The sequence below is a fragment of the Balaenoptera physalus genome (genome assembly GCF_965194825.1).
Source record: "Balaenoptera physalus genome assembly, chromosome: 1".
Lineage (NCBI taxonomy): Eukaryota > Metazoa > Chordata > Mammalia > Artiodactyla > Balaenopteridae > Balaenoptera > Balaenoptera physalus.
In genome coordinates this window covers 45,557,085-45,577,510 of record NC_138882.1, presented here as the reverse complement: position 1 = coordinate 45,577,510, position 20,426 = coordinate 45,557,085, and the positions used below count along the sequence as shown (strand labels likewise).

The following is a 20,426-nucleotide window of genomic DNA, read 5'->3' as shown; positions in this document are numbered from 1 at the left end:
TACAATGAGATATCATCTCACACCAGTCAGAATGGCCATCATCAAAAAATCTACAAACAATAAGTGCTGGAGAGGGTGTGGAGAAAAGGGAACCCTCTTGCACTGTTGGTGGGAATGTAAATTGATACAGCCACTATGGAGAACAGTATGGAGGTTCCTTAAAAAACTAAAAATAGAACTACCATATGACCCAGCAATCCCACTACTGGGCATATACCCTGAGAAAACCATAATTCAAAAAGAGTCATGTACCACAATGTTCATTGCAGCTCTATTTACAGTAGCCAGAACATGGAAGCAACCTAAGTGTCCATCGACAGATGAATGGATAAAGAAGATGTGGCACATATATACAATGGAATATTACTCAGCCGTAAAAAGAAACGAAATTGAGTTATTTGTAGTGAGGTGGATAGACCTGGAGTCTGTCATACAGAGTGAAGTAAGTTAGAAAGAGAAAAACAAATACCGTATGCTAACACATATATATGGAATCTAAAGAAAAAGGTGATGAAGAACCTAGGGGCAAGACGGGAATAAAGATGCAGACCTACCAGAGAATGGACTTGAGGACACGGGGTGGGGGGGAAGGGTAAGCTGAGACAAAGTGAGAGAGTGGCATAGACATATATACACTACCAAATGTAAAATAGATAGCTAGTGGGAAGCAGCGCATAGCACAGGGAGATCAGCTCGGTGCTTTGTGACCACCTAGAGGGGTGGGATAGGAAGGGTGGGAGGGAGGGAGACGCAAGAGGGAGGCGATATGGGGATATATGTATATGTATTGCTGATTTACTTTGTTATAAAGCAGAAAACTAACACACTATTGTAAAGCAATTATACTCCAATAAAGATGTTAAAAAAAAAGATGATATTTTTATTAAAGAATCCATCATGATCACTAAATAAAATAAAATAAAATCTCTGATCATAGATCTCCACAACAAATATAATAATAATGAAAAAGTTTGAAATATTGATAGAAATACCAAAATGTGACAAAGACAGGAAGTGAGCCAATGTTGTTGGAAAATAGTGCCAATAGACTTGCTCAGTGCAGGCCTGCCACAGACCTTCAGTTTGTGAGAAATACAATGTGTGCAAAGCACAGTAAGGCAAAGCACAATAAAATGAAGTATGCCTGTATAGTAGATCTTGCCTTCATTTATGTGTGAGGAAAAAAGTATGTATATTAATGTTTGTCACTATGAACTAGTTCTAAGAACAATTATCAGAAAACATTAAGGAATTCCACTCAGATCCAGATACTGTTTTCTAATATTCTTTTCCACTAAATAGAACCAGAGCTTCTAGGAGAAATAGTTAATTCTAAGGCTGGGGCAGGGAGTATAAAGATGAGCCTGGAGCATGTAGTAGGGCCAGAAAGTAAGGAAATACTAAAATAATATGATGTGAGTATATCAAAGGGACATAGGGCCAGTTGGAATAGCTCCCGAAGGCCATACTGGAACAATTTGAACAATAAAATAAATAATGTAGTATTGGATTATACCCAAAGCATAAAATGAATCTCCATGAGTGCATAGTGATATAAATAAATAAATTGGGGAAGATAGACTAATCTCTCATACAGAAGAATTCCAGATAAATTATGTAGGTATTCCCCTCTCAAGGAAGTAGAATAGCTCTCCCCCTCATATATATGGGCTGGGAAGAGTGATTCTTTTCAAAAGGGCAAAAGAGAGTAACTTTACAGTGGAGGAACCTAGCAAAATCTACCTGAACCAGGTGATCAAGGTCAACATCATCAGTGATAAGCTATGTTGATAGTGTGTACCCTTGATAGGATTGATGACAATGGCACTCTGTGATCGTGCTTCCAAAACCCATAACCCTAGTCCAACCATAAGGAAAACATTCTCTTCTAAAATAAAAGTTTATTTTAAAAAATTAAGGCGCTCAAATTCAGGCACATGCCATTTAATTTGTTTTAAGTTATTGCAGTGATAGCACAATCCTGGAAGGATCGTGTTCAGAGTATGTAGCAGGGCTTGAGTCAGTGGTGGTGTTTTTCCAGCAGCAGAGTCCTCATGTGGTGTGAGAGGCCAGACATGTGGTTACTGAATTATGAAAGATACACATGTAGCCAATTAGATGAGTATAATTGAGTGAATGAACTCGCTGTGGCGGTTCCAAAAAAAAAAATAAGAAGAAGCAAAAGTTAAAGACTCCACAGCTATTACCAGTAGCTGGATCTGAAAGCACTTAGGCCTTTTGTATTTCCTGGGGAAATGGCATGCAGTTGTACCTCTTCTGACATTTTTGCTCCCTTGGCCTCATTTCAAACTTATTGTATTTACTTTAAGTGGGATTTATTTTGTTTTGCTTTGTTAAACACGACTTTCTTAGTTACTGTAATATGATCTATTGGGCTTAAATGAACCCCTGAAATGAAAACTGACTTTCTGCTTTTACTGAAATCTGAAACCCAAAAGGACAGTGATGAAGACTGTTTTGACAAAACAGGCAACTAATTATCAGTAGGTAAATCACAGACTTCCTAATTGTCTTTAATTCATATTTACTTTAATGCATTATTTAAATATCTATAGCATTTGAGACTTTGATGCAGATGCTAAAACTTAGAAGACTTGTTTCTGTTCTGAAATCCTTTGTAGTTCCACCTAGTATTAAAGGAGGGAATGTCACCACAGAAATATCAGCACTGATCAACAGCATAATTAAACTGGAATGTGAAACACGGGGACTTCCAATGCCTGCTATTACTTGGTATAGAGACGGCCAACCAATCATATCCAGCTCACAAGCACTTTATATTGATAAAGGACAATTTCTTCATATCCCTCGAGCACAGGTCTCTGATTCAGCAACATATAAGTGTCAAGTAACCAATGTTGCTGGGACTGCTGAAAAATCATTCCATGTGGATGTCTATGGTAAGGAAAAAAATATATGTTTTAATTATGTACTTTTCTGCCTATGCTTTCTAATCTGGCAACATGCAATTTGTTCACTAATAAATCCCTGTTGGGTTGGGTTGTCTTCGATATGCATACATTGTAATTAGAAGAATTTGTCTCATGATTTGGAAAAATATTTTAAAAAGCTAAGGTTAGCAAGAAGTGGGCCCATTCATTCAGTCAACCGTCTGCCTATGGCACTTGGGAATCTAGACCATTTGATTTTTACGGAGAAGGTAAAGTAGTTCTTAGGACTAAGCTCATTCTCTCCAATTTGTCCTTTTTAAGCCAGACACAGTATAGAGTATCCTACAATATTTAGACTAATTGCAGATAAGCTGAACCAAGAAATTCTTTCCTCAGTAGCTTACGGGGAGATGGACATATAGGTAGTTTCTGTAGCCAAACTACGTGAGTTAAAAATGAAAAGAATCCCCTTTATTTCATTAGGATTTTAAAGAATTGCCTGAAATATTACTTTTTTCTACCTAGTTCCTCCAATGATTGAAGGTGACTTGGCTGTGCCTCTCAATAAGCAAGTGGTTATTGCTCATTCATTGACACTGGAATGTAAAGCTGCTGGCAACCCTCCTCCAGTTCTCACCTGGTTGAAAGACGGTGTACCCGTGAAAGCGAGCGACAACATCCGCATAGAAGCTGGTGGGAAGAAACTAGAAATCACGGGTGCCCTAGAAGTCGATAGGGGACAGTATATATGTGTGGCTACCAGCGTGGCAGGAGAAAAGGAAATCAAATACGAAGTTGACGTCTTAGGTAAATGAGGATGCTGCCACCTGTATTCTCATATTCATAGCAAAACCTGACTAGTTTATTAAATGCTTTTGTGTTCATGGAATAATAAAACGATCTTAGAGAAGGTTTAGTGATCTGTTCAACTCTGGACTACACATTACTGAGTGGTGAATTGATCACCAGAGTCCCAAGATCTAAAAGCCCACATAAATCTTCCACTTGCCCTGATAGGTACACTTTGTAAGTAGGTAGATGCCTTTTTACATCTGTGACAATATCTGATTGTAGTGAGTGACGGCATGGTCTCTTGTCATGAACACTGTGCTAAACAACAGGAAACTTAGTCTGTGGGACTTGGGAAGTCATCTTGTAACCTTACATCTCTGCTTCTTTATAAATTGAAGGCTTTCAATGCAGGCCCAATTTTTGAGGTTCCCTTATCTTACTCTTATGAAAATAAACAACATAAAATATGAATCAACTTTATGTTTTGTTTTGTTTTTTTTTTTAATTTATTTATTTTTAATTTTGGCTGTGTTGGGTCTCCGTTTCTGTACGAGGGCTTTCTCTAGTTGTGCCAAGCGGGGGCCATTCTTCATCGTGGTGCGCGGGCCTCTCACCATCGCGGCCTCTCTTGTTGCGGAGCACAGGCTCCAGACGCGCAGGCTCAGTAGTTGTGGCTCACGGGCCTAGTTGCTCTGCAGCATGTGGGATCTTCCCAGACCAGGGCTCGAACCCGTGTCCCCTGCATTGGCAGGCAGATTCTCAACCACTGCGCCACCAGGGAAGCCCCAACTTTATGTTTTGATGGCATCATCAGCCTCATAGTTCTAGATTAACTGAGAAAAATTCACAGTGTGTCAAAAGTATATTTATTGATCGTGGCAAATGTGTATTGTAAAAGGTATTTTACAATACATTTCAAGTCTCCTTCCTGTACCAAATGACTATGATACTTATCAGCCTTCTAAGTGCAACTTAGTATTGCTTAAAAGTGATGCTATATTTTTTCTTGTAAACATTTCTTTGTATGTTACATCCTTGTTGTTTTCTAGTGCCACCAGCTATAGAAGGAGGAGATGAAATGTCTTACTTCATTGTGATGGTTAATAACTTACTGGAGCTAGATTGTCAGGTGACAGGCTCTCCTCCACCAACTATCATGTAAGCGTTTTGGTATGTCTTCTAAATATCTCCCACTTCTTTTAAAATTAATTTATTTATTTATTTTTAGCTGTGTTGGGTCTTCGTTTCTGTGCGAGGGCTTTCTCTAGTTGCGGCGAGCGGGGGCCACTCTTCATCGCGGTGCGCGGGCCTCTCACTATCGCGGCCTCTCTCGTTGCGGAGCACAGGCTCCAGACGCGCAGGCTCAGCAGTTGTGGCTCACGGGCCCAGTCGCTCCGTGGCATGTGGGATCCTCCCAGACCAGGGCTCGAACCCGCGTGCCCCGCACCGGCAGGCAGACTCTCAACCACTGCACCACCAGGGAAGCCCCCTCTCCCACTTCTTTATTTGAGTGTTTTAGAGCTATCTTGAAAGAGGTTCTGTGTCATTCAAAAGTGATTTATAAAATTATACTAATTATATCCCTCTTTTAAAAGACGTACTCTATATTCAAGGCAACTTTTGTTTGATACTCACAGGGCCCATAAATCTGCTCAATTAGAAGACTTCATCATATGCTCTTAAAAATTACATTTTCAGTTCATAGAGACAGACTATTAAGTGGTATCTGTCAGATCTTCTTGAAGCACTGAAATGTTAAATGAACAACGGAATTTAAAACAGTATGCCAGACATATTAAGGAATAGAGGAAGTTAACATGAATATATGATTACCAATACTTTTTTCTCATTCCTTCATTCACAAAGTATTTCTTGAATACTTATCTTTCATCTCCAAAGTGCTATGGGGTATGCAAAGGAACAGATACTCAACTAACTTTTGGGCTAAAATATGTTCACACATGATTATAAAACTAAATGGAAAGTGATAATTCATAATAAATTAAAAATTATAATGCTATATGATTTTAGGATTCTATTTTACAGATGTTTTAAGATTATGTGTGTTTTGTTGGTTAATATTATTTAAACATTTGAAGTGAGTGATATGTAGGGGCATTTGCCTCTTTCTGTAGCCCAGCATTAATAGAATAATGAAGAACTGTACACATAGTTCTTGGGTTCCAATAATATGCCAGCTTCTTTGTTAAACTAGGTTTCCTTTTTCTTTTCCCTATTTACAGTTTATTTTATTAGAGTGAGCAGATGGGAAATTAGGCAAGTACATAATTGAGAATACATATATATAAATGTATCATATATACATATATACACATATACATACATATATATAAGTATATAAGTCGAATATATGAATAAATGTAGTTGCTCCGAGATAGATAGATTGCTTTAGAAACATAGTTATTTAAGATATAGTTAGGAACATAGTTATTTAAAATATGTCTCCAGACTTCTTTTTGCCTTATTTCTGTAGGTGGCTGAAGGATGGCCAGCTAATTGATGAAAGGGATGGATTCAAGATCTTGCTAAATGGATACAAACTGGTTATTGCCCAAGCTCAAGTGTCAGACACAGGCCTTTATCGGTGTGTAGCGACAAACACTGCTGGAGACCACAAGAAGGAATTTGAAGTGACTGTTCATGGTATGCTGAAGAAGGGGCAGGAGCATTTCACTGAAAATTCATTTATGCATTGTTTCAGTATCTAATTCAGAACTTAGCTCAGTAATCTGGATAAATCTTGAGTTGTGGAAAGTAGTGCTAATTTGAGTGAGAATTTGGATGCAAATTTGAATTAGATAGTGGAAAATTTTAAGGCACTTTACTAACACAGAAGATTTAACCAAGAGGTATCATGTGAATGAACTGAGACAGAATTTAAATGGTAGGAGGTATATTCTGCATAGAATGTGAGGGTCTGAGGAATGAGATCAAAGAAGATAGAAGAGGCAGGCAGCAAATTTCAAATAAAGGTGGGATACGAGTGTTCAAAGATTCATCCAAAACAGGAGGGAGTGTGAATAAAGTCATTTCCAGAAATGGAGGCTGAGGGTGTTATGCAGGGTCCAGGGCACATAAGTGCACTCATGGAACTGGCACAATTGGGTTAGAACCATTCATCTAATGACAGAAGCAACCCTCTGCCAGGGTATCAGGTGTCTCACTTGCCAGCAGACCTTGGGAAGGGAGGGACTGCAATGAGAAACTAGAGAGTGTTTGGAAGCAACAAGCAGAGGTTTCTATGAACATCAACTTCATTCTTCCCAGGCGGACTGGTTTTTTCCTGCATTTTGATGGAATACAGCTAATCCTGTTTCTCAGTCTCAATTCCAATTCTTGAGGGAGGGAATCTGGCAGGCCCAGCTTAAATCAAGTTACTCTCCTGGATTTAATCAGCCTTGCTGGGGACAGAGTCATGTGGTATAAATATGGGTACTGGAAACCCACCCCAATTTAATGAGGCAGTTCTAGAGAAAGGGCAGGTCATAGTAGATTGGGGAAACACACTAAGAGGTTGTAAACCAAACATACATGTGGATCGCAGTTGCTGTAAATACATTTCACTTATTCTCTGGAGAATTAGAGACCCATAGTTAAGAGATCAGTAATCTCTAAAATTGCTAAAAGTTATAAGTGAAATCCATGGAATGAAATTATTCTGTTTGTTAAAATAGGCCTCTGCCCTTTTCTAAATTTTGAAGTTTCAAGTTCTTGGATACAGACTTTTAAGTGTTTGATCCCACTGATTATAGTTTTCGTTCCCTCCCTCACTTCCTTTTTTCTTCCTTCTTTCCTTTCTTCTCCTCTCTTTTTCTTAAATCTAGTTCCTCCAACAATCAAATCCTCAGGGCTTTCTGAGAGAGCTGTAGTAAGGTACAAGCCCATCACCTTGCAGTGCATAGCCAATGGCATTCCAAAGCCATCCATTACATGGTTAAAAGATGGCCAACCTGTCAACATTGCCCAAGGAAACCTCAAAGTAAGTATGAATATTATTTTGCCCAAGATGAGAAAGCTATATATGGAACTATCATATTCTCCTTTCTTAATTATAGATTTTCCTGTTGGATAGATTTTGCAGGAAATGTACTAAAACAATATGTGTTTTCCTTAGGGTTTTTCAGAATTTAACTTAATATTTTGATTTGAAAAATGAAATTAATTGAAGACTAATAACTTTAACAATGATGTTAATTTTAACATAGTGGTTGGTATTTTTATTATTTCAATTTATGCCTGTTTTAATTATTTAAAAACTGGTATCTTATGGATGAATTGTTCATCAGTACTAAGTAAGTCAGAGTATCCTCAGTATATTCACCATTGACCAGGATTAAGGTAGAGTTATTTCTATTGATAAATAAACCTAAGTGAAATGGTTTCTTGAAAAACATAGTTTAGTTTATAAACATCATGATGGCAGAGACTCAGACTCTATGAATAAGTTTACTTGTGTATCTTTCATATTGAGTATAGTCCCTGGCATATAACTATATATCAGTACATATTTGTTGAATTAATAGGCAGATTGCAAACCTGCGTAATCTACATGATACAATTAAAATAATTAATAGATTTTGCTACTAAGATCAAGTTAATTGACTAATGTGGGTTTGAGCTTTGCTTGAGGTAGGTTTCAGTAACAAGGGATGTGCCAAGTTCTTCTCCCGGCAGAAGTGATGGATATCTGTTCATTTATCATTCCTATTCCAAATTCGGTGGAACTAATCTCACACATTTGCACTAGCAAAAGATCTAATATGTAGCCTTCTAACACAGAGCAGGTAAACAACTGTTTACCTGGGAGACAGATATTTATCATACAGTCGTACAAAAGTATGATTGCAAACTGTGATGAGTAATTTTAGGAGACAGTATAGAGAGGTATAAGAACAGATAATGAGGAAAGCCTTTGAGCGTGTGTTGGTTTGCAACCCCTGGAGCTTCCTGGGTGTCATCTGAAATCGGCCCCCTATTCAGAGAGGGCAGAGAGAGATCTAAGAAAGAGGCACAGCGCTCCAGATTGGTAGGGGGCAGGTTTAATAAGCAAGGGAACTTACTTACCAGGCTTGTCTTGGATGACTGCAAGATGAGTAGATCTCCTCACGTGCCCACCAAATCTTAAAAGTTTATATAGAGGTCTTAACTGGGTTCAGTCATATATCCTGTCCAGATGGTCTCAACATCACACTACTATCTCAAGGCTGCGTCCTTGGGCAGTTTCTAGCACTGGGAAAGAAGATGGAATGCACATTCCAAAAATGGGGAGAGGATGAGGAGCCTCCAAATGCCTGAGTCCAGCTCACAGGTCATCCCTGCGGTCACATCCTCTCAGTGACCTCCTCCAACAGCGTGAGGGAGGGTAATTTATGGAGAAAGTCTTTAAGCAGAGATCTGAAGAACATATGGAGTTAAGTGGGCAAATTAATAGAAGAGAGGTGAGTAGAATCTTTCAGAGAAGATGTGCATGGGCAAACAACTGAAAGTAAAGGGGAGCACGACACCTCTTGAGAACGTGAAAGCAAGCCATTGGATTAGGGAACCAAGAGCAAGGGAGAAATGGTATTAGAGGAGACCAGAGGACAGGTAGGAGGCATTTAAGTAATGTTAATGATTTTATTTTCACTTTGCGAATTTCACAATGCGAAATTTTTGAACAGTTTTAAGAGAAGAGTGACATGATCAGGCTTATATTTTCAGTAGTTACCTAGGTCCGTTTGGAGAATGAATTGAAGGAGTCAAGAGTAGATATGTGGAAATCAATTGAACTTATTTGCATTTGTCTAGGAGAGAGAAGATAGAAATTTGGACTCACATGCTGGCCATGGATATGAGGATACATGGATATATTTGAGAGTTATTTATTGGTTAAATCATTAGGGCTTGATTATAGATTGTTGATGAAAGGGGAGGGAGTGGGGAATATCAAGAAAAATTAGTAGGAAGCTAATCTACACAAGTGCATAAATAGTGTTGCCATCCAGTGAGAAAGGAGACTTTGGAGGAAGATAAGTTTGAGGGGGAATAACTGTGATTTGAGTTTTAGACTTCTGGGTGTTGAGTTGACCTTGAAATAAACTAGTGGCGTTGCCAGGTAGACCATTGAATATATGGTTTTGGAGCTCAAAAGATAGTTCTGGCTTGGGATATTGGCACACAGATCATATTTGAAACACATGGACGTAGATGAGTTAATCCAAGGGCAGAATAAAGAGTAAGAAGAAATAGAAAAAAAATGATCTAGTTCAGAATCTTAAGAAATTACTGCACTTAAAGGCCGTATGCGAAAGTCTAGAAGTGAACATAAGTATATGAATGTGCTGCTTAACGTGTTTAGTACAGTATGGATGAAGAATAAGCTACGTGGGAGTGTATGGAGAGAAGATCATATGGGGTCAGAATGCAGTAAGCCTGGAAGGCTTTGCTGAGTTCGGATTTCATTCTGGGCAAAGTGGGGAGCCATGAATGAGCTTTGAAGGGGGACTGGTAAAAGGATCAAATTTGCATTTTAGAAATTATTCTGGCAACAGTATGCAAGGCAGATTAACAGTTCGGGAGGTTGGAGACACTGGAATATAAATTAAGGAGCCATTATAATCCCACAGTGGCTGTGAGAATGGAGACAGGGGATCTGAGAAACACAGAGTGGTATAATTACTAAGAGAGTCAAAGTGGGCTCTGAAACCCAGATGACTGGTGCCATTAAGCAAGATTGGAAACACACAATGAGAATTTGGTTTAGAAATACAGGAAAACAGCTTTGTTTTGGATTGTTCAACTTCATATGCTAACCTGTCCAGCAGATAGTTGGAAGCTCAGGAGAAAAGTTAAGGCCAATGCTGTAAATTTAGGAGTCTGCATGGGATTCTTCATCACAGCCATGGGTTTGGATGAAAACTATCAGAAAGCTAAGTTTCCTGTTTATGGGACAGGAAGAGGAAGCAGATTCCATAAAGTAATCTACTAAGAAAGTCAGAGAATGAGAACTGAGGGAATGCTGTACCTTCAGCTCCCAGAGGGCAGAGTGACTGAAGGAGCAGGAAGTCAGCAACGCCCAATGCTGTAGATGGTGAAGGAGAGTATGAGCTCACTGCCTAGGCTGCTGGATGCTGTGATTAGAAGTTAACTGGTAACCTCTGAATAATCATTTTCAAAAAGTAACCACTGAATCACCAGTTCCAAAATGGTAGAGGCTAGCTGCAATGTGTGTAAGAGGGAAATAAGGAAAACCAGTCAAGGAAATTTATCTGCATTTCCATTACTCATATTTTACAATTTTTATTGTTTTTCTGGCCCCCATGACCATTTAATCAAAAAAGATTGTTTTAAAACTATTTATGAAGTGTTGCATAAATGTAACCATGTTTTTTTCAAATAGCTTAAATTTTCATCACATACCTCATAGTTGCAGTGCTAAAGTCTTTTATTCAGTGGAGTTTTATGACTGTACCAGCAGGCTTGCCTTAGGTAACACTGTTTTGTGTTTTCCAATGACTAAGAAAAGCTTTTCAATCAAAATAGTCTATTTTCTTGTGCATGATGAAGTGATCTGGCTCTAATCTATCAAAAGATAATTAAGATACTGGCATAAAAATATAACTAGATATTACAAATTTAAATGAGTTTGTCTATTCAGCAGATGTTTTCAAGTCCAAGTATAAAGTACAAAATGCTGCCATGCTTTCTGATCCCAATTAGATACAGTCTTCTGGTCGAGTTCTACAAATTGCCAAAGCCCTCATGGAAGATGCTGGCAGATACACATGTGTGGCTACCAATGCAGCTGGAGAAACACAACAGCACATTCAACTGCATGTGCATGGTAATGGCATCTTCACGTCTTAACAAGGGTATTTCTGTGGCTTTTTTAAAACATAGCGGGCCCATTTTTATTGAATTGTAGTATAAAATAAGCAAGTGTTTATTTTAATCTGTATAAAAAAAGTATATAGTTTTTTTTACATTATTTTCATTATACTTGCTCATATTAAGATCTTCAGTTTTCAGGTTGTCAAATAGGAAGTGCTGGAGCTCATAAATAAATAAATGCACTACCCTGTGTTTTAATTATTTGAATTCTGTCAACTGATAACTTTGTACAGATAACTTTTATTGAAAAAAAAAAAAAAAAAAAACCCAGAAGTTGCAGGGTTTTTCCTTAGCATTGTCTGTGATTATCCTGCCTGCCTGTAAGATAGATTTTGTGAGCAGAAGCTATTCTTGACTCAGGATCTTCTCTCATGTGCTTTAATAAAAAGTCTGGTTGGCTGTGGAACACTTCATGAATACTGTAGCTTCACAGTAAACTTGAAAGATTATCTGACTTTGAGTGTAAGACTTCACATCTCTAGAGGCTCATCAGAAAAGGCCAAGAATTGTAGGCTTGAGCTTTCCTAACTCAGCCAAGGATATTTGCAGAGAGCTAGCCAAGCTCTCATTGTACGTGTTGTTCATTTTCTCTAATTCATGGGATTGCTTGTTAAACATTTATTCATTCATTTATTCCATCCATCCATGCATTCATATATTTACTCTACATTTTCTGAGCAATCTTAACCTAGAAGAACACTCCAGCACTTAGTTTAATTCCAGGTATGTAGCAGGCAGTCAATAAATATTTAACAAATGAAAGAGTAAATAGTAAGTGAATGAAAAAATTTAATTTGAACGTTGAATTCTAATCTGTTTCTTTACATATTTTCTTTTATTTAAATCACCCAGTTAAAAGATTTAAATCATCAGTTCTCTAAACGTTTCCAATAAACCAGCTTATTCTTTCCCCAGTTCTTCCAGTATGAACACCTGACTTACAGATGTCATAGACACAAACCATGTTCCTTAAGAGGACCTTTATTTTTTCATTGAATAATTAACCTAAAGACCAATATCTGAGTGGAACCATCTTGGAATGGTCTCACTATAATTGAGGGTTGGGGGACAGGCTGACCTTGCTCTCCCTTAAGTTTCCTTGAATTTACCTTGTTCCTCGTAGGGCATTGTATGTCTTTCTAGTGTTCTTTGGCAGCTGTCTCCAGCATATACTCAGACCTCCACTTCCATCTAAGAGTGTGCTCAGGGTGGGCTTGCTCTCCTTCCCCATTTTTCTGCTCTGAGTCTCCTTCTCTCCTCCTTATACAGGCTATTTGTTCCCTCCCTTCCAACAATTTCAGTCCTTATCTGATCTCCATTGTTGGCTAAAGGAAATAGTTGAGTGGGATAGCAGCATGATGTGTTGTAGTCATCTCAGGCACTGGAGTCATGCCGACTTTAGTTTAAATTCTATGCTAAACGTGATCTGTGTAACCTTGAGCAAACGATTTAACCTCTCTGAGTATCTGACTTGCAGAGTGCTTTTGAGGTTTAGAGGTATTAGACGTAAAATATTTCCCACTTTTACTCTTTCAGGAGTTATCAAAAAGAAAGATTTGGTTTTGTTCTCTAGACTGGTTTAAATTACTTAAATGAAGACTCTGTAATGAAGAACAGAATATATGTCTCCAGAACTGGGAAGAACCAAACTTCAGTATTTGAGGCTCTCAAACTTGTGTTCATAAAAATCATAGGTATTGCTTGTTAAAAGTACAGCTTCCTGGGCTTCCCTGGTGGTGCAGTGGTTGAGAATCTGCCTGCCAGTGCAGGGGACATGGGTTCGAGCCCTGGTCTGGGAAGATCCCACATGCCGTGGAGCAACTAGGCCTGTGAGCCACAAGTACTGAGCCTGCGCGTCTGGAGCCTGTGCTCCCAACAAGAGAGGACGAGATAGTGAGAGGCCCGTGCACCGCGATGAAGAGTGGCCCCCGCTTGCCACAACTAGAGAAAGCCCTCGCACAGAAACGAAGACCCAACACAGCCAAAAATAAAAAAAAATAAAAAAAAAAAAAAAGTACAGCTTCCTGGGCCCATTCCCACATCTCCTGAAACAGCATCTCTGATGCAAGTAGTCTGTGCCATTACGTGGAGGTACGTTGGCTCAGACTGTAAAGACTGGCCTGGAGACTTGCCAGTGTAGTCAAGAATGACTGAAAACTAGAATCCATAAAAGAAATCAAGTATCCCATCAACTACCTAGCAACAACAGAATAGAATAAACAGATTCACTACCTAAGAAAACACAAGTATATAAATGTACTGTCTGAATATGGTAACACAATGTATGTTAGCAGGAGATGCAATTAGTGTACATACTGACATGGAAAATCATCAGAGACAGGGGATGCAGGCTAGAAGATGTCCGAGTTAATGTGAAAAGAAAGAGAAATAGAAGGTTAGTCATTGTAAGGATTTATTAAAAACTACCAAATTATGGTTTTCTGAGGGTGTATGACCAGTAGTGGGATTGCTGGGTCATATGGTAGTTCTATTTTTAGTTTTTTAAGGAACCTCCATACTCTTCTCCATAGTGGCTGCATCAATTTACATTCCCACCAACAGTGTAGGAAGGTTCCCTTTTCTCCACACCCTCTCCAGCATTTATTGTTTGTAGATTTTTTGATGATGGCCATTCTGACCGGTGTGAGGTGATACCTCATTGTAGTTTTGATTTACATTTCTTTAATAGCGATGTTGAGCATCTTTTCGTGTGCCTCTTGGCCATCTGTATGTCTTTCTTGGAGAAATGTCTATTTAGGTCTTCCACCCATTTTTTGATTGGGTTGTTTGTTTTTTTGATATTGAGTTCCATGAGCTGTTTGTACATTTTGGAGATTAATCCCTTGTCAGTTGCTTCATTTGCAAATATTTTCTCCCATTCTGAGGGTTGTCTTTTCATCTTGTTTATGGGTCCAAAAAAGAGGGGATATATGTATACATATAACTGATTTGTTTTGCTGTACAGCAGAAACTAACACAACATTGTAAAGCAACTATACCCCCCCCCCCAAAAAAAACTACCAAATTAGATGAAGAACATAAAACAATCTTCTTCATACGAATCAGCAATAGGATAGAGGTAAGATATATTAGTAGCTGAAAATGTTTCATCTAATACAATCTTGACTTGTCTGGACACCATTTCATCAACCTGAAGGGAGAATAAATGATGAAGTGAATTTCTAATCTAATACTGATAATGGTCAACTTGGAGGAAGTAGTTGGCTAAGAGCATGTGACAGGAATCTGAACAGAAAGTTGGTGTATCATCTTGGCACTCATGAGGGCAGTGTCACATTGGATGAAAATGGCTCCAAACTTGATTCTGTCCTCTTCAATACTTGTATTAATAATTTCGGTGAGAACTGCAGATGTTAAAAAAGGTGTAGGAATTTCTAAGGGTTGATAGATTTCAAAAAGACCTCAGAGGTTAAAATGACAAGTTAACCTGACGTCAAAAATTGCATAAGAATAGAGATAGAATGGCTTAAAGATACCACACATTGAAATACTTGAGGTATTAATGGCTCTCTCCAATTACTGTAGATTTGATAATTCAATTTCATAATAAAGCTAATCAATCTTAGAAGTCAGTAATAGAAGCTTATAGTAGCCCTCTTATATTCTTGCTCTCTGAATGCTTCCAAAGTGTTGTATCTAATTCTGGTGCTATATATTGAGGGACATTGAAAAATCTATAGGGAAGCAACTATTATTTAATTTAGTTCATTTATCAATTTATTTAATCAAAGAAACTCAGCTTTCAGATTGTTTAGTATTTTGCTTTCCTATAAAAAAGATTGTAGAAGCTTCCATTCTTCTCAAACATGGAAAAAAGTGTTTCCAAAAGTAAGGGTGCATGGTCTCGTGGGCTAGAAGATGAAGTCATGATCATGAGAAGAGGAATATTCTCATGATCCCCTGGGTTTTCCAGGGGGAGTTCTGTCAATCATAAAAGGCTGAGGCTCTCAGTAGGTGGTCCTTTTGATGATCAAAGTTTCATAATTCTGGAAGTTCTAATTCTCTAGACCAAACTATGAAATTATATTTAAACCTCAGATATTTGCCAAGTGAGACAGATGTTTCCACGAACAAATGATTATTTGGGGTCTAATGGCTCAAGCATTCATTTCATCTGCACTTAATTATTTCCTAGCTGAAATCAACCAAGTGAAGCGCCCAGAAGTAGAATGTTGTGGTTAAAAGCTTTGAATTTAGGCTCCTATACTCTCAAGTGATATCTGGAGGACAGTGGGCTTAGATGTTAACTTTTTAAAAGCCCCGTTTTCTCATCTGTAAAATGGGAAGGATGAAGATAATACCATAATCAGGGAAGTTGTTCTGAGGAATAAACGCAAGACTAGACATGAAAAATTTAGCCTGGTGCCTGGTTCCTAGTCATCATCTGTAAGTAGTAGCTTAATGACTGTTTCAGCCAAACACATATTTGGCTTCTGGCACTTCTCACTGTACCAACATCTTAACAAATATGTCTAAAGTCCTGCTGTCTTTACTGTTGGCCAGGAACCATCTTGAGTCTGTATTAGCTGTCTGGTTAAAACATTAATAGAGCACCCTTAATTTAATTTTATTATTTTAAAGTATTTGCTTGGCTAACATCTGCTAACACCCACTTAAAAAAAGGTTTCTATAGCATTTCTGTGTTTTGCTTAATAGCTCACTTGTGGCTTAAAGGAGACTTGAGAATATTATAGGGAATTTTTTTTCTTTTTTAAAGGATAACTTCAGTTCCGGGCTCTACTATACTATTTTCTCGGTATAGATGAATTTATTATTTACTATATTATAATTTTGGTGGTTAAGGTGTATTATCTCACCCAAATCACTTTTAGATCAGTTATGTATTAATTCAAATTTAACCAGAGTTTGAAATAATGAATTTATGCCTCTGAATGATTAAAATAATAGGCAAAATTTAGACCCACAATATGTCCAGAAGAAGGTATTTTGGTTTTGGCGTGATATACGCCTAGAACTTTTAGAAGAAAGGAAAAAAACAGTTAAGTTGAATGGAATTCAATCTTCTGCTTGGAGTATGCAGACATCTTCTTACTGTTAACGTAAGATATTATTACCTTACTAATTCTTCTAGAACAGCGTTCACCTAAATTCAGATTTCCAAGACCATCTCTTTAATGCTAGAAGGGAATAATAGCATTTATATTTGTATTTACTTTTTAACCTAAAAATGAACCAGCACCATTTATTGAAAAGACTAATCTTTCCCCATTGAATGGCTTGGCAGTCTTTTTGCAAACCATTTGACTGTAGATGTAAGGGTGTGTTTCTCTAATCTCAATTCTATTCCATTGCCTAAGTGTGTATCCTTATGCCAGTACCACTCTGTATTTTTTATTCCTTTTTGTCTCCCAGCTTTATTGAGATGTAATTGATAAACAAAATTGTATATGTTTAAAGTGTACAATGTGATGATTTGATACATGTATAGTTTGTGAAATGATTACTACAATCAGGTTAATTAACACATCCATCACTTCACATAGTTACCATTTTTGTGAGTGTGTAGTGAGAACGCTTAATATCTACTCTCTTAGCAATACAGTATTAGTAATAGAATAGTCACCATGCTGTACATTAGCTTCCCAGAACTTATTCATCTTATAAATGAAGGCTTGTATCCTTTGACCAGCAACTCCCCATTTCCCCCACCCCCCAGCGCCTGGTAATCACCATTCCACCAGTTTCTATGAGTTCAACTCTTTTTAAATTCCACATATAAGAGATCATATAGTATTTGTCTTTCTCTGTCTGGCTTATTTCACTTAGCATAATGTCTTATAGGTTCTCTCAGGTTGCTTCAAGTGGCAGAATTTCCTGCTTTCTCTTGGCTGAAAAATATTCCATTATGTGTGTGTGTGGGGGTGTGTGTGTGTGTATACACACACCATATATATGTATATATACAACATACATCATATGTATATGTTGTATGATAATACATATAATACACACACACACACACACACACACACACACATGAGAGAGGGGGAGATGGGGAGAGAGAGAGAGAAAGAAAGATAACATCCTCATTATCCTTTCATCTGTCTACGGACACTTAGGTTGTTTCCATGTCTTAACTATTGTGAATAATGCTACAATGAACATAGGAGTGCAGATATGTCTTTGAGATACTGATTTTACTTCCTTCATATATACAACCAGAAATGGGATTGCTGGATCATATGGTAGTTCTATTTTTAATTTTCTGAGGAAACTTCATACTATTTTCTATTTTCTTGTTGATTTTTGTCTAATTGTTCTATTCATTATTGCAAGTGGAATATTGATATCTCCAACCTTTATTGCTGAATTGTCTTTCTCCCTTTGATTCTGCATGGTTTAGTTCCATGTATCTTGAGACTCTGTTGTTTTGTGAATATATGAGACTCTTGTTTTCTCATATGTTTTTTGATAAATTGATACTTTGTATCATTTTAAAATGTCCTACTTTGTTGCTAGTGACAGTTTTTCTTTCAAAATCTACTTTGTTTGATATTGGTATATAGTCTCCATTCTTACTTGGTTACTGTTTGCATGGTATATCTTTTCCATCCTTTTACTTTCAACCTATTTGTGTCTTTGAATTTAAAGTCTGTCACTTGTAGACAACATATAGTCAGGTGGTGTTTTTATTGTCGTATTGCTTCTTAAATCCATTCTGCTAGTCTCTTCTGCCTTTTGCTTTGAGTGTTTAATACATTTACATTTAACGTAATTACTGAGATGACAGGATTTATGTCTACCATTTATATGTGTTTTTATATGTATTATGTCATTTTTGTTTTTATGTTCCTCCATTACTACCTTTTTTGTGTTAAATAGATATTTTCTTTTTTTTACTATATTTTTGAGTTCATTTTTAGTGGTTGCCCTGAGTATTACAATTAGCACCTTAATTAATAATGTTATAATTTGGATTAATACTAACTTAATTTCAATAGTATAAAAAACTTTGCTACTCTATAGGTCCCTTCCCTTCCCCTCCTTTGTGCTATTATGGTCATCCAAGTTACACCTTTACTCATCATGTGCCTATCAGTACATATTTATAATTGCTTTATGCTATTGTATTTTAATTCAGAGAGGAGAAAAAAATGTTATATGCAAAATATATAGTTTTACTGTCTTTACTATTAGTTACCTCTACCAGTGCTCTTTTTTTAAAATTAATTAATTAATTAATTAATTAATTTTGGCTGTGTTGGGTCTTAGTCGCTGCATGTGAGCTTTAGGTGTGGTGAACGGGGGCTACTCTTCATTGCGGTGCATGGACTTCTCGTTGCAGTGGCTTCTCTTGTTGCGGAGCATGGGTTCTAGGTGTGCGGGCTTCAGTAGTTGTGGCACTCAGGCTCAGTAGTTGTGGCTCGTGGGTTCCAGAGCACAAGCTTAGTAGTTGTGGTTCACGGGCTTAGTTGCTCTGCGGCTGCGGCATGTGGGATCTTTCTGGACCAGGGCTCGAACCTGTGTCCCCTGCATTGGCAGGCAGATTCTTAACCACTGTGCTACCAGGGAAGTCCCTACCCATGCTCTTTTTTTGTTTTTTTTGAGTTTTATTTTATTTCTTTATTTTTTATACAGCAGGTTCTTATTAGTTATCTATTTTATACATATTAGTGTATATATGTCAAACCCAATTGCCCAGTTTATCCCACCACCACCCACCCCTGCTTTCCCTCCTTGGTGTCCATAAGTTTGTTCCCTACATCTGTGTCTCTATTTCTGCCTTGCAATCTGGTTCATCTGTAACTTTTTTCTAGATTCCACATACATGCATTAATATATGATATTTGTTTTTCTCTATCTGACTTACTTTACTCTGTATGACACTCTCTGGGTCCACCCACATCTCTACAAATGACCCAATTTCATTCCTTTTTCTGGCCAAGTAATATTCCATTGTATATATGTACCACATCTTCTTTATCCATTTGTCTGTCAAAGGGCATTTAGGTTGCTTCCATGACCCGGCTATTGTAAATAGTGCTGCAATGAACATTGGGGTACATGTGTCTTTTTGAATTATGGTTTTCTCTGGGTATATGCCCAGTAGTGGGATTGCTGGGTCAGATGGTAATTCCATTTTCAGTTTTTTAAGGAAAGTCCATACTGTCCTCCATAGTAACTGTATCAATTTACATTCCCACTAACAGTGTAAGAGGGTTTCCTTTTCTCCACAACCTGTCCAACATTTGTTGTTTGTAGATTTTCTGATGATGCCCATTCTAACCAGTGTGAGGTGATCCCTCATTGTAGTTTTGATTTGCATTTCTCTAATAATTAGTGATGTTGAGCAGCTTTTCATGTGCCTCTTGGCCATCTGTATGTCTCCTTTGGAGAAATGTCTATTTAGGTCTTCTGCCCATTTTTGGATTGGGTTGTTTGTTTTTTTAATATGGAGCTGCATGAGCTGTTTATATATTTTGAAGATTAATCCTTTGTCCGTTGACTCGTTTGCAAATGTTTTCTCCCATTCTGAGGGTTGTCTTTTCATCTTGTTTATAGTTTCCTTTGCTGTGCAAAAGCTTTTAACTTTCATTAGGTCCCATTTGTTTATTTTTGCTTTTATTTCAGTTACTTTAGGAGGTGGGTCAAAAAAGATCTTGCTGTGGTTGATGTCAAAGTGTGTTTTTCCTATGTTTTCCTCTGAGAGTTTTATAGTGTCTGGTCTAACATTTAGGTCTTTAATCCATTTTTAGTTTATTTTTTTGTATAGTGTTAGGGAGTGTTCTAATTTCATTCTTTTACTTGTAGCTGCCCAGTTTTCCCAGCACTACTTATTGAAGAGGCTGT

The 20,426-nt window shown here is 37.5% G+C and overlaps 1 protein-coding gene across 8 annotated transcripts in view; it reads left to right on the top strand.

Moving 5' to 3' along the window:
* Positions 1-20,426, top strand: part of HMCN1 (hemicentin 1) — a 507,647-nt gene that overhangs the window by 289,675 nt on the left and 197,546 nt on the right. For all 8 annotated transcript variants that reach the window (XR_014266656.1, XM_082472452.1, XM_082472453.1 and 5 more), the window contains 6 exons: positions 2,643-2,921; positions 3,438-3,719; positions 4,754-4,862; positions 6,199-6,368; positions 7,550-7,704; positions 11,424-11,547. Coding sequence is in view for 7 of the 8 variants with exons in the window: in XM_082472452.1 (XP_082328578.1) it covers positions 2,643-2,921; positions 3,438-3,719; positions 4,754-4,862; positions 6,199-6,368; positions 7,550-7,704; positions 11,424-11,547 (1,119 nt within the window). In the remaining variant the exon portion in view is untranslated. The remainder of the gene's footprint in view (positions 1-2,642; positions 2,922-3,437; positions 3,720-4,753; positions 4,863-6,198; positions 6,369-7,549; positions 7,705-11,423; positions 11,548-20,426) is intronic.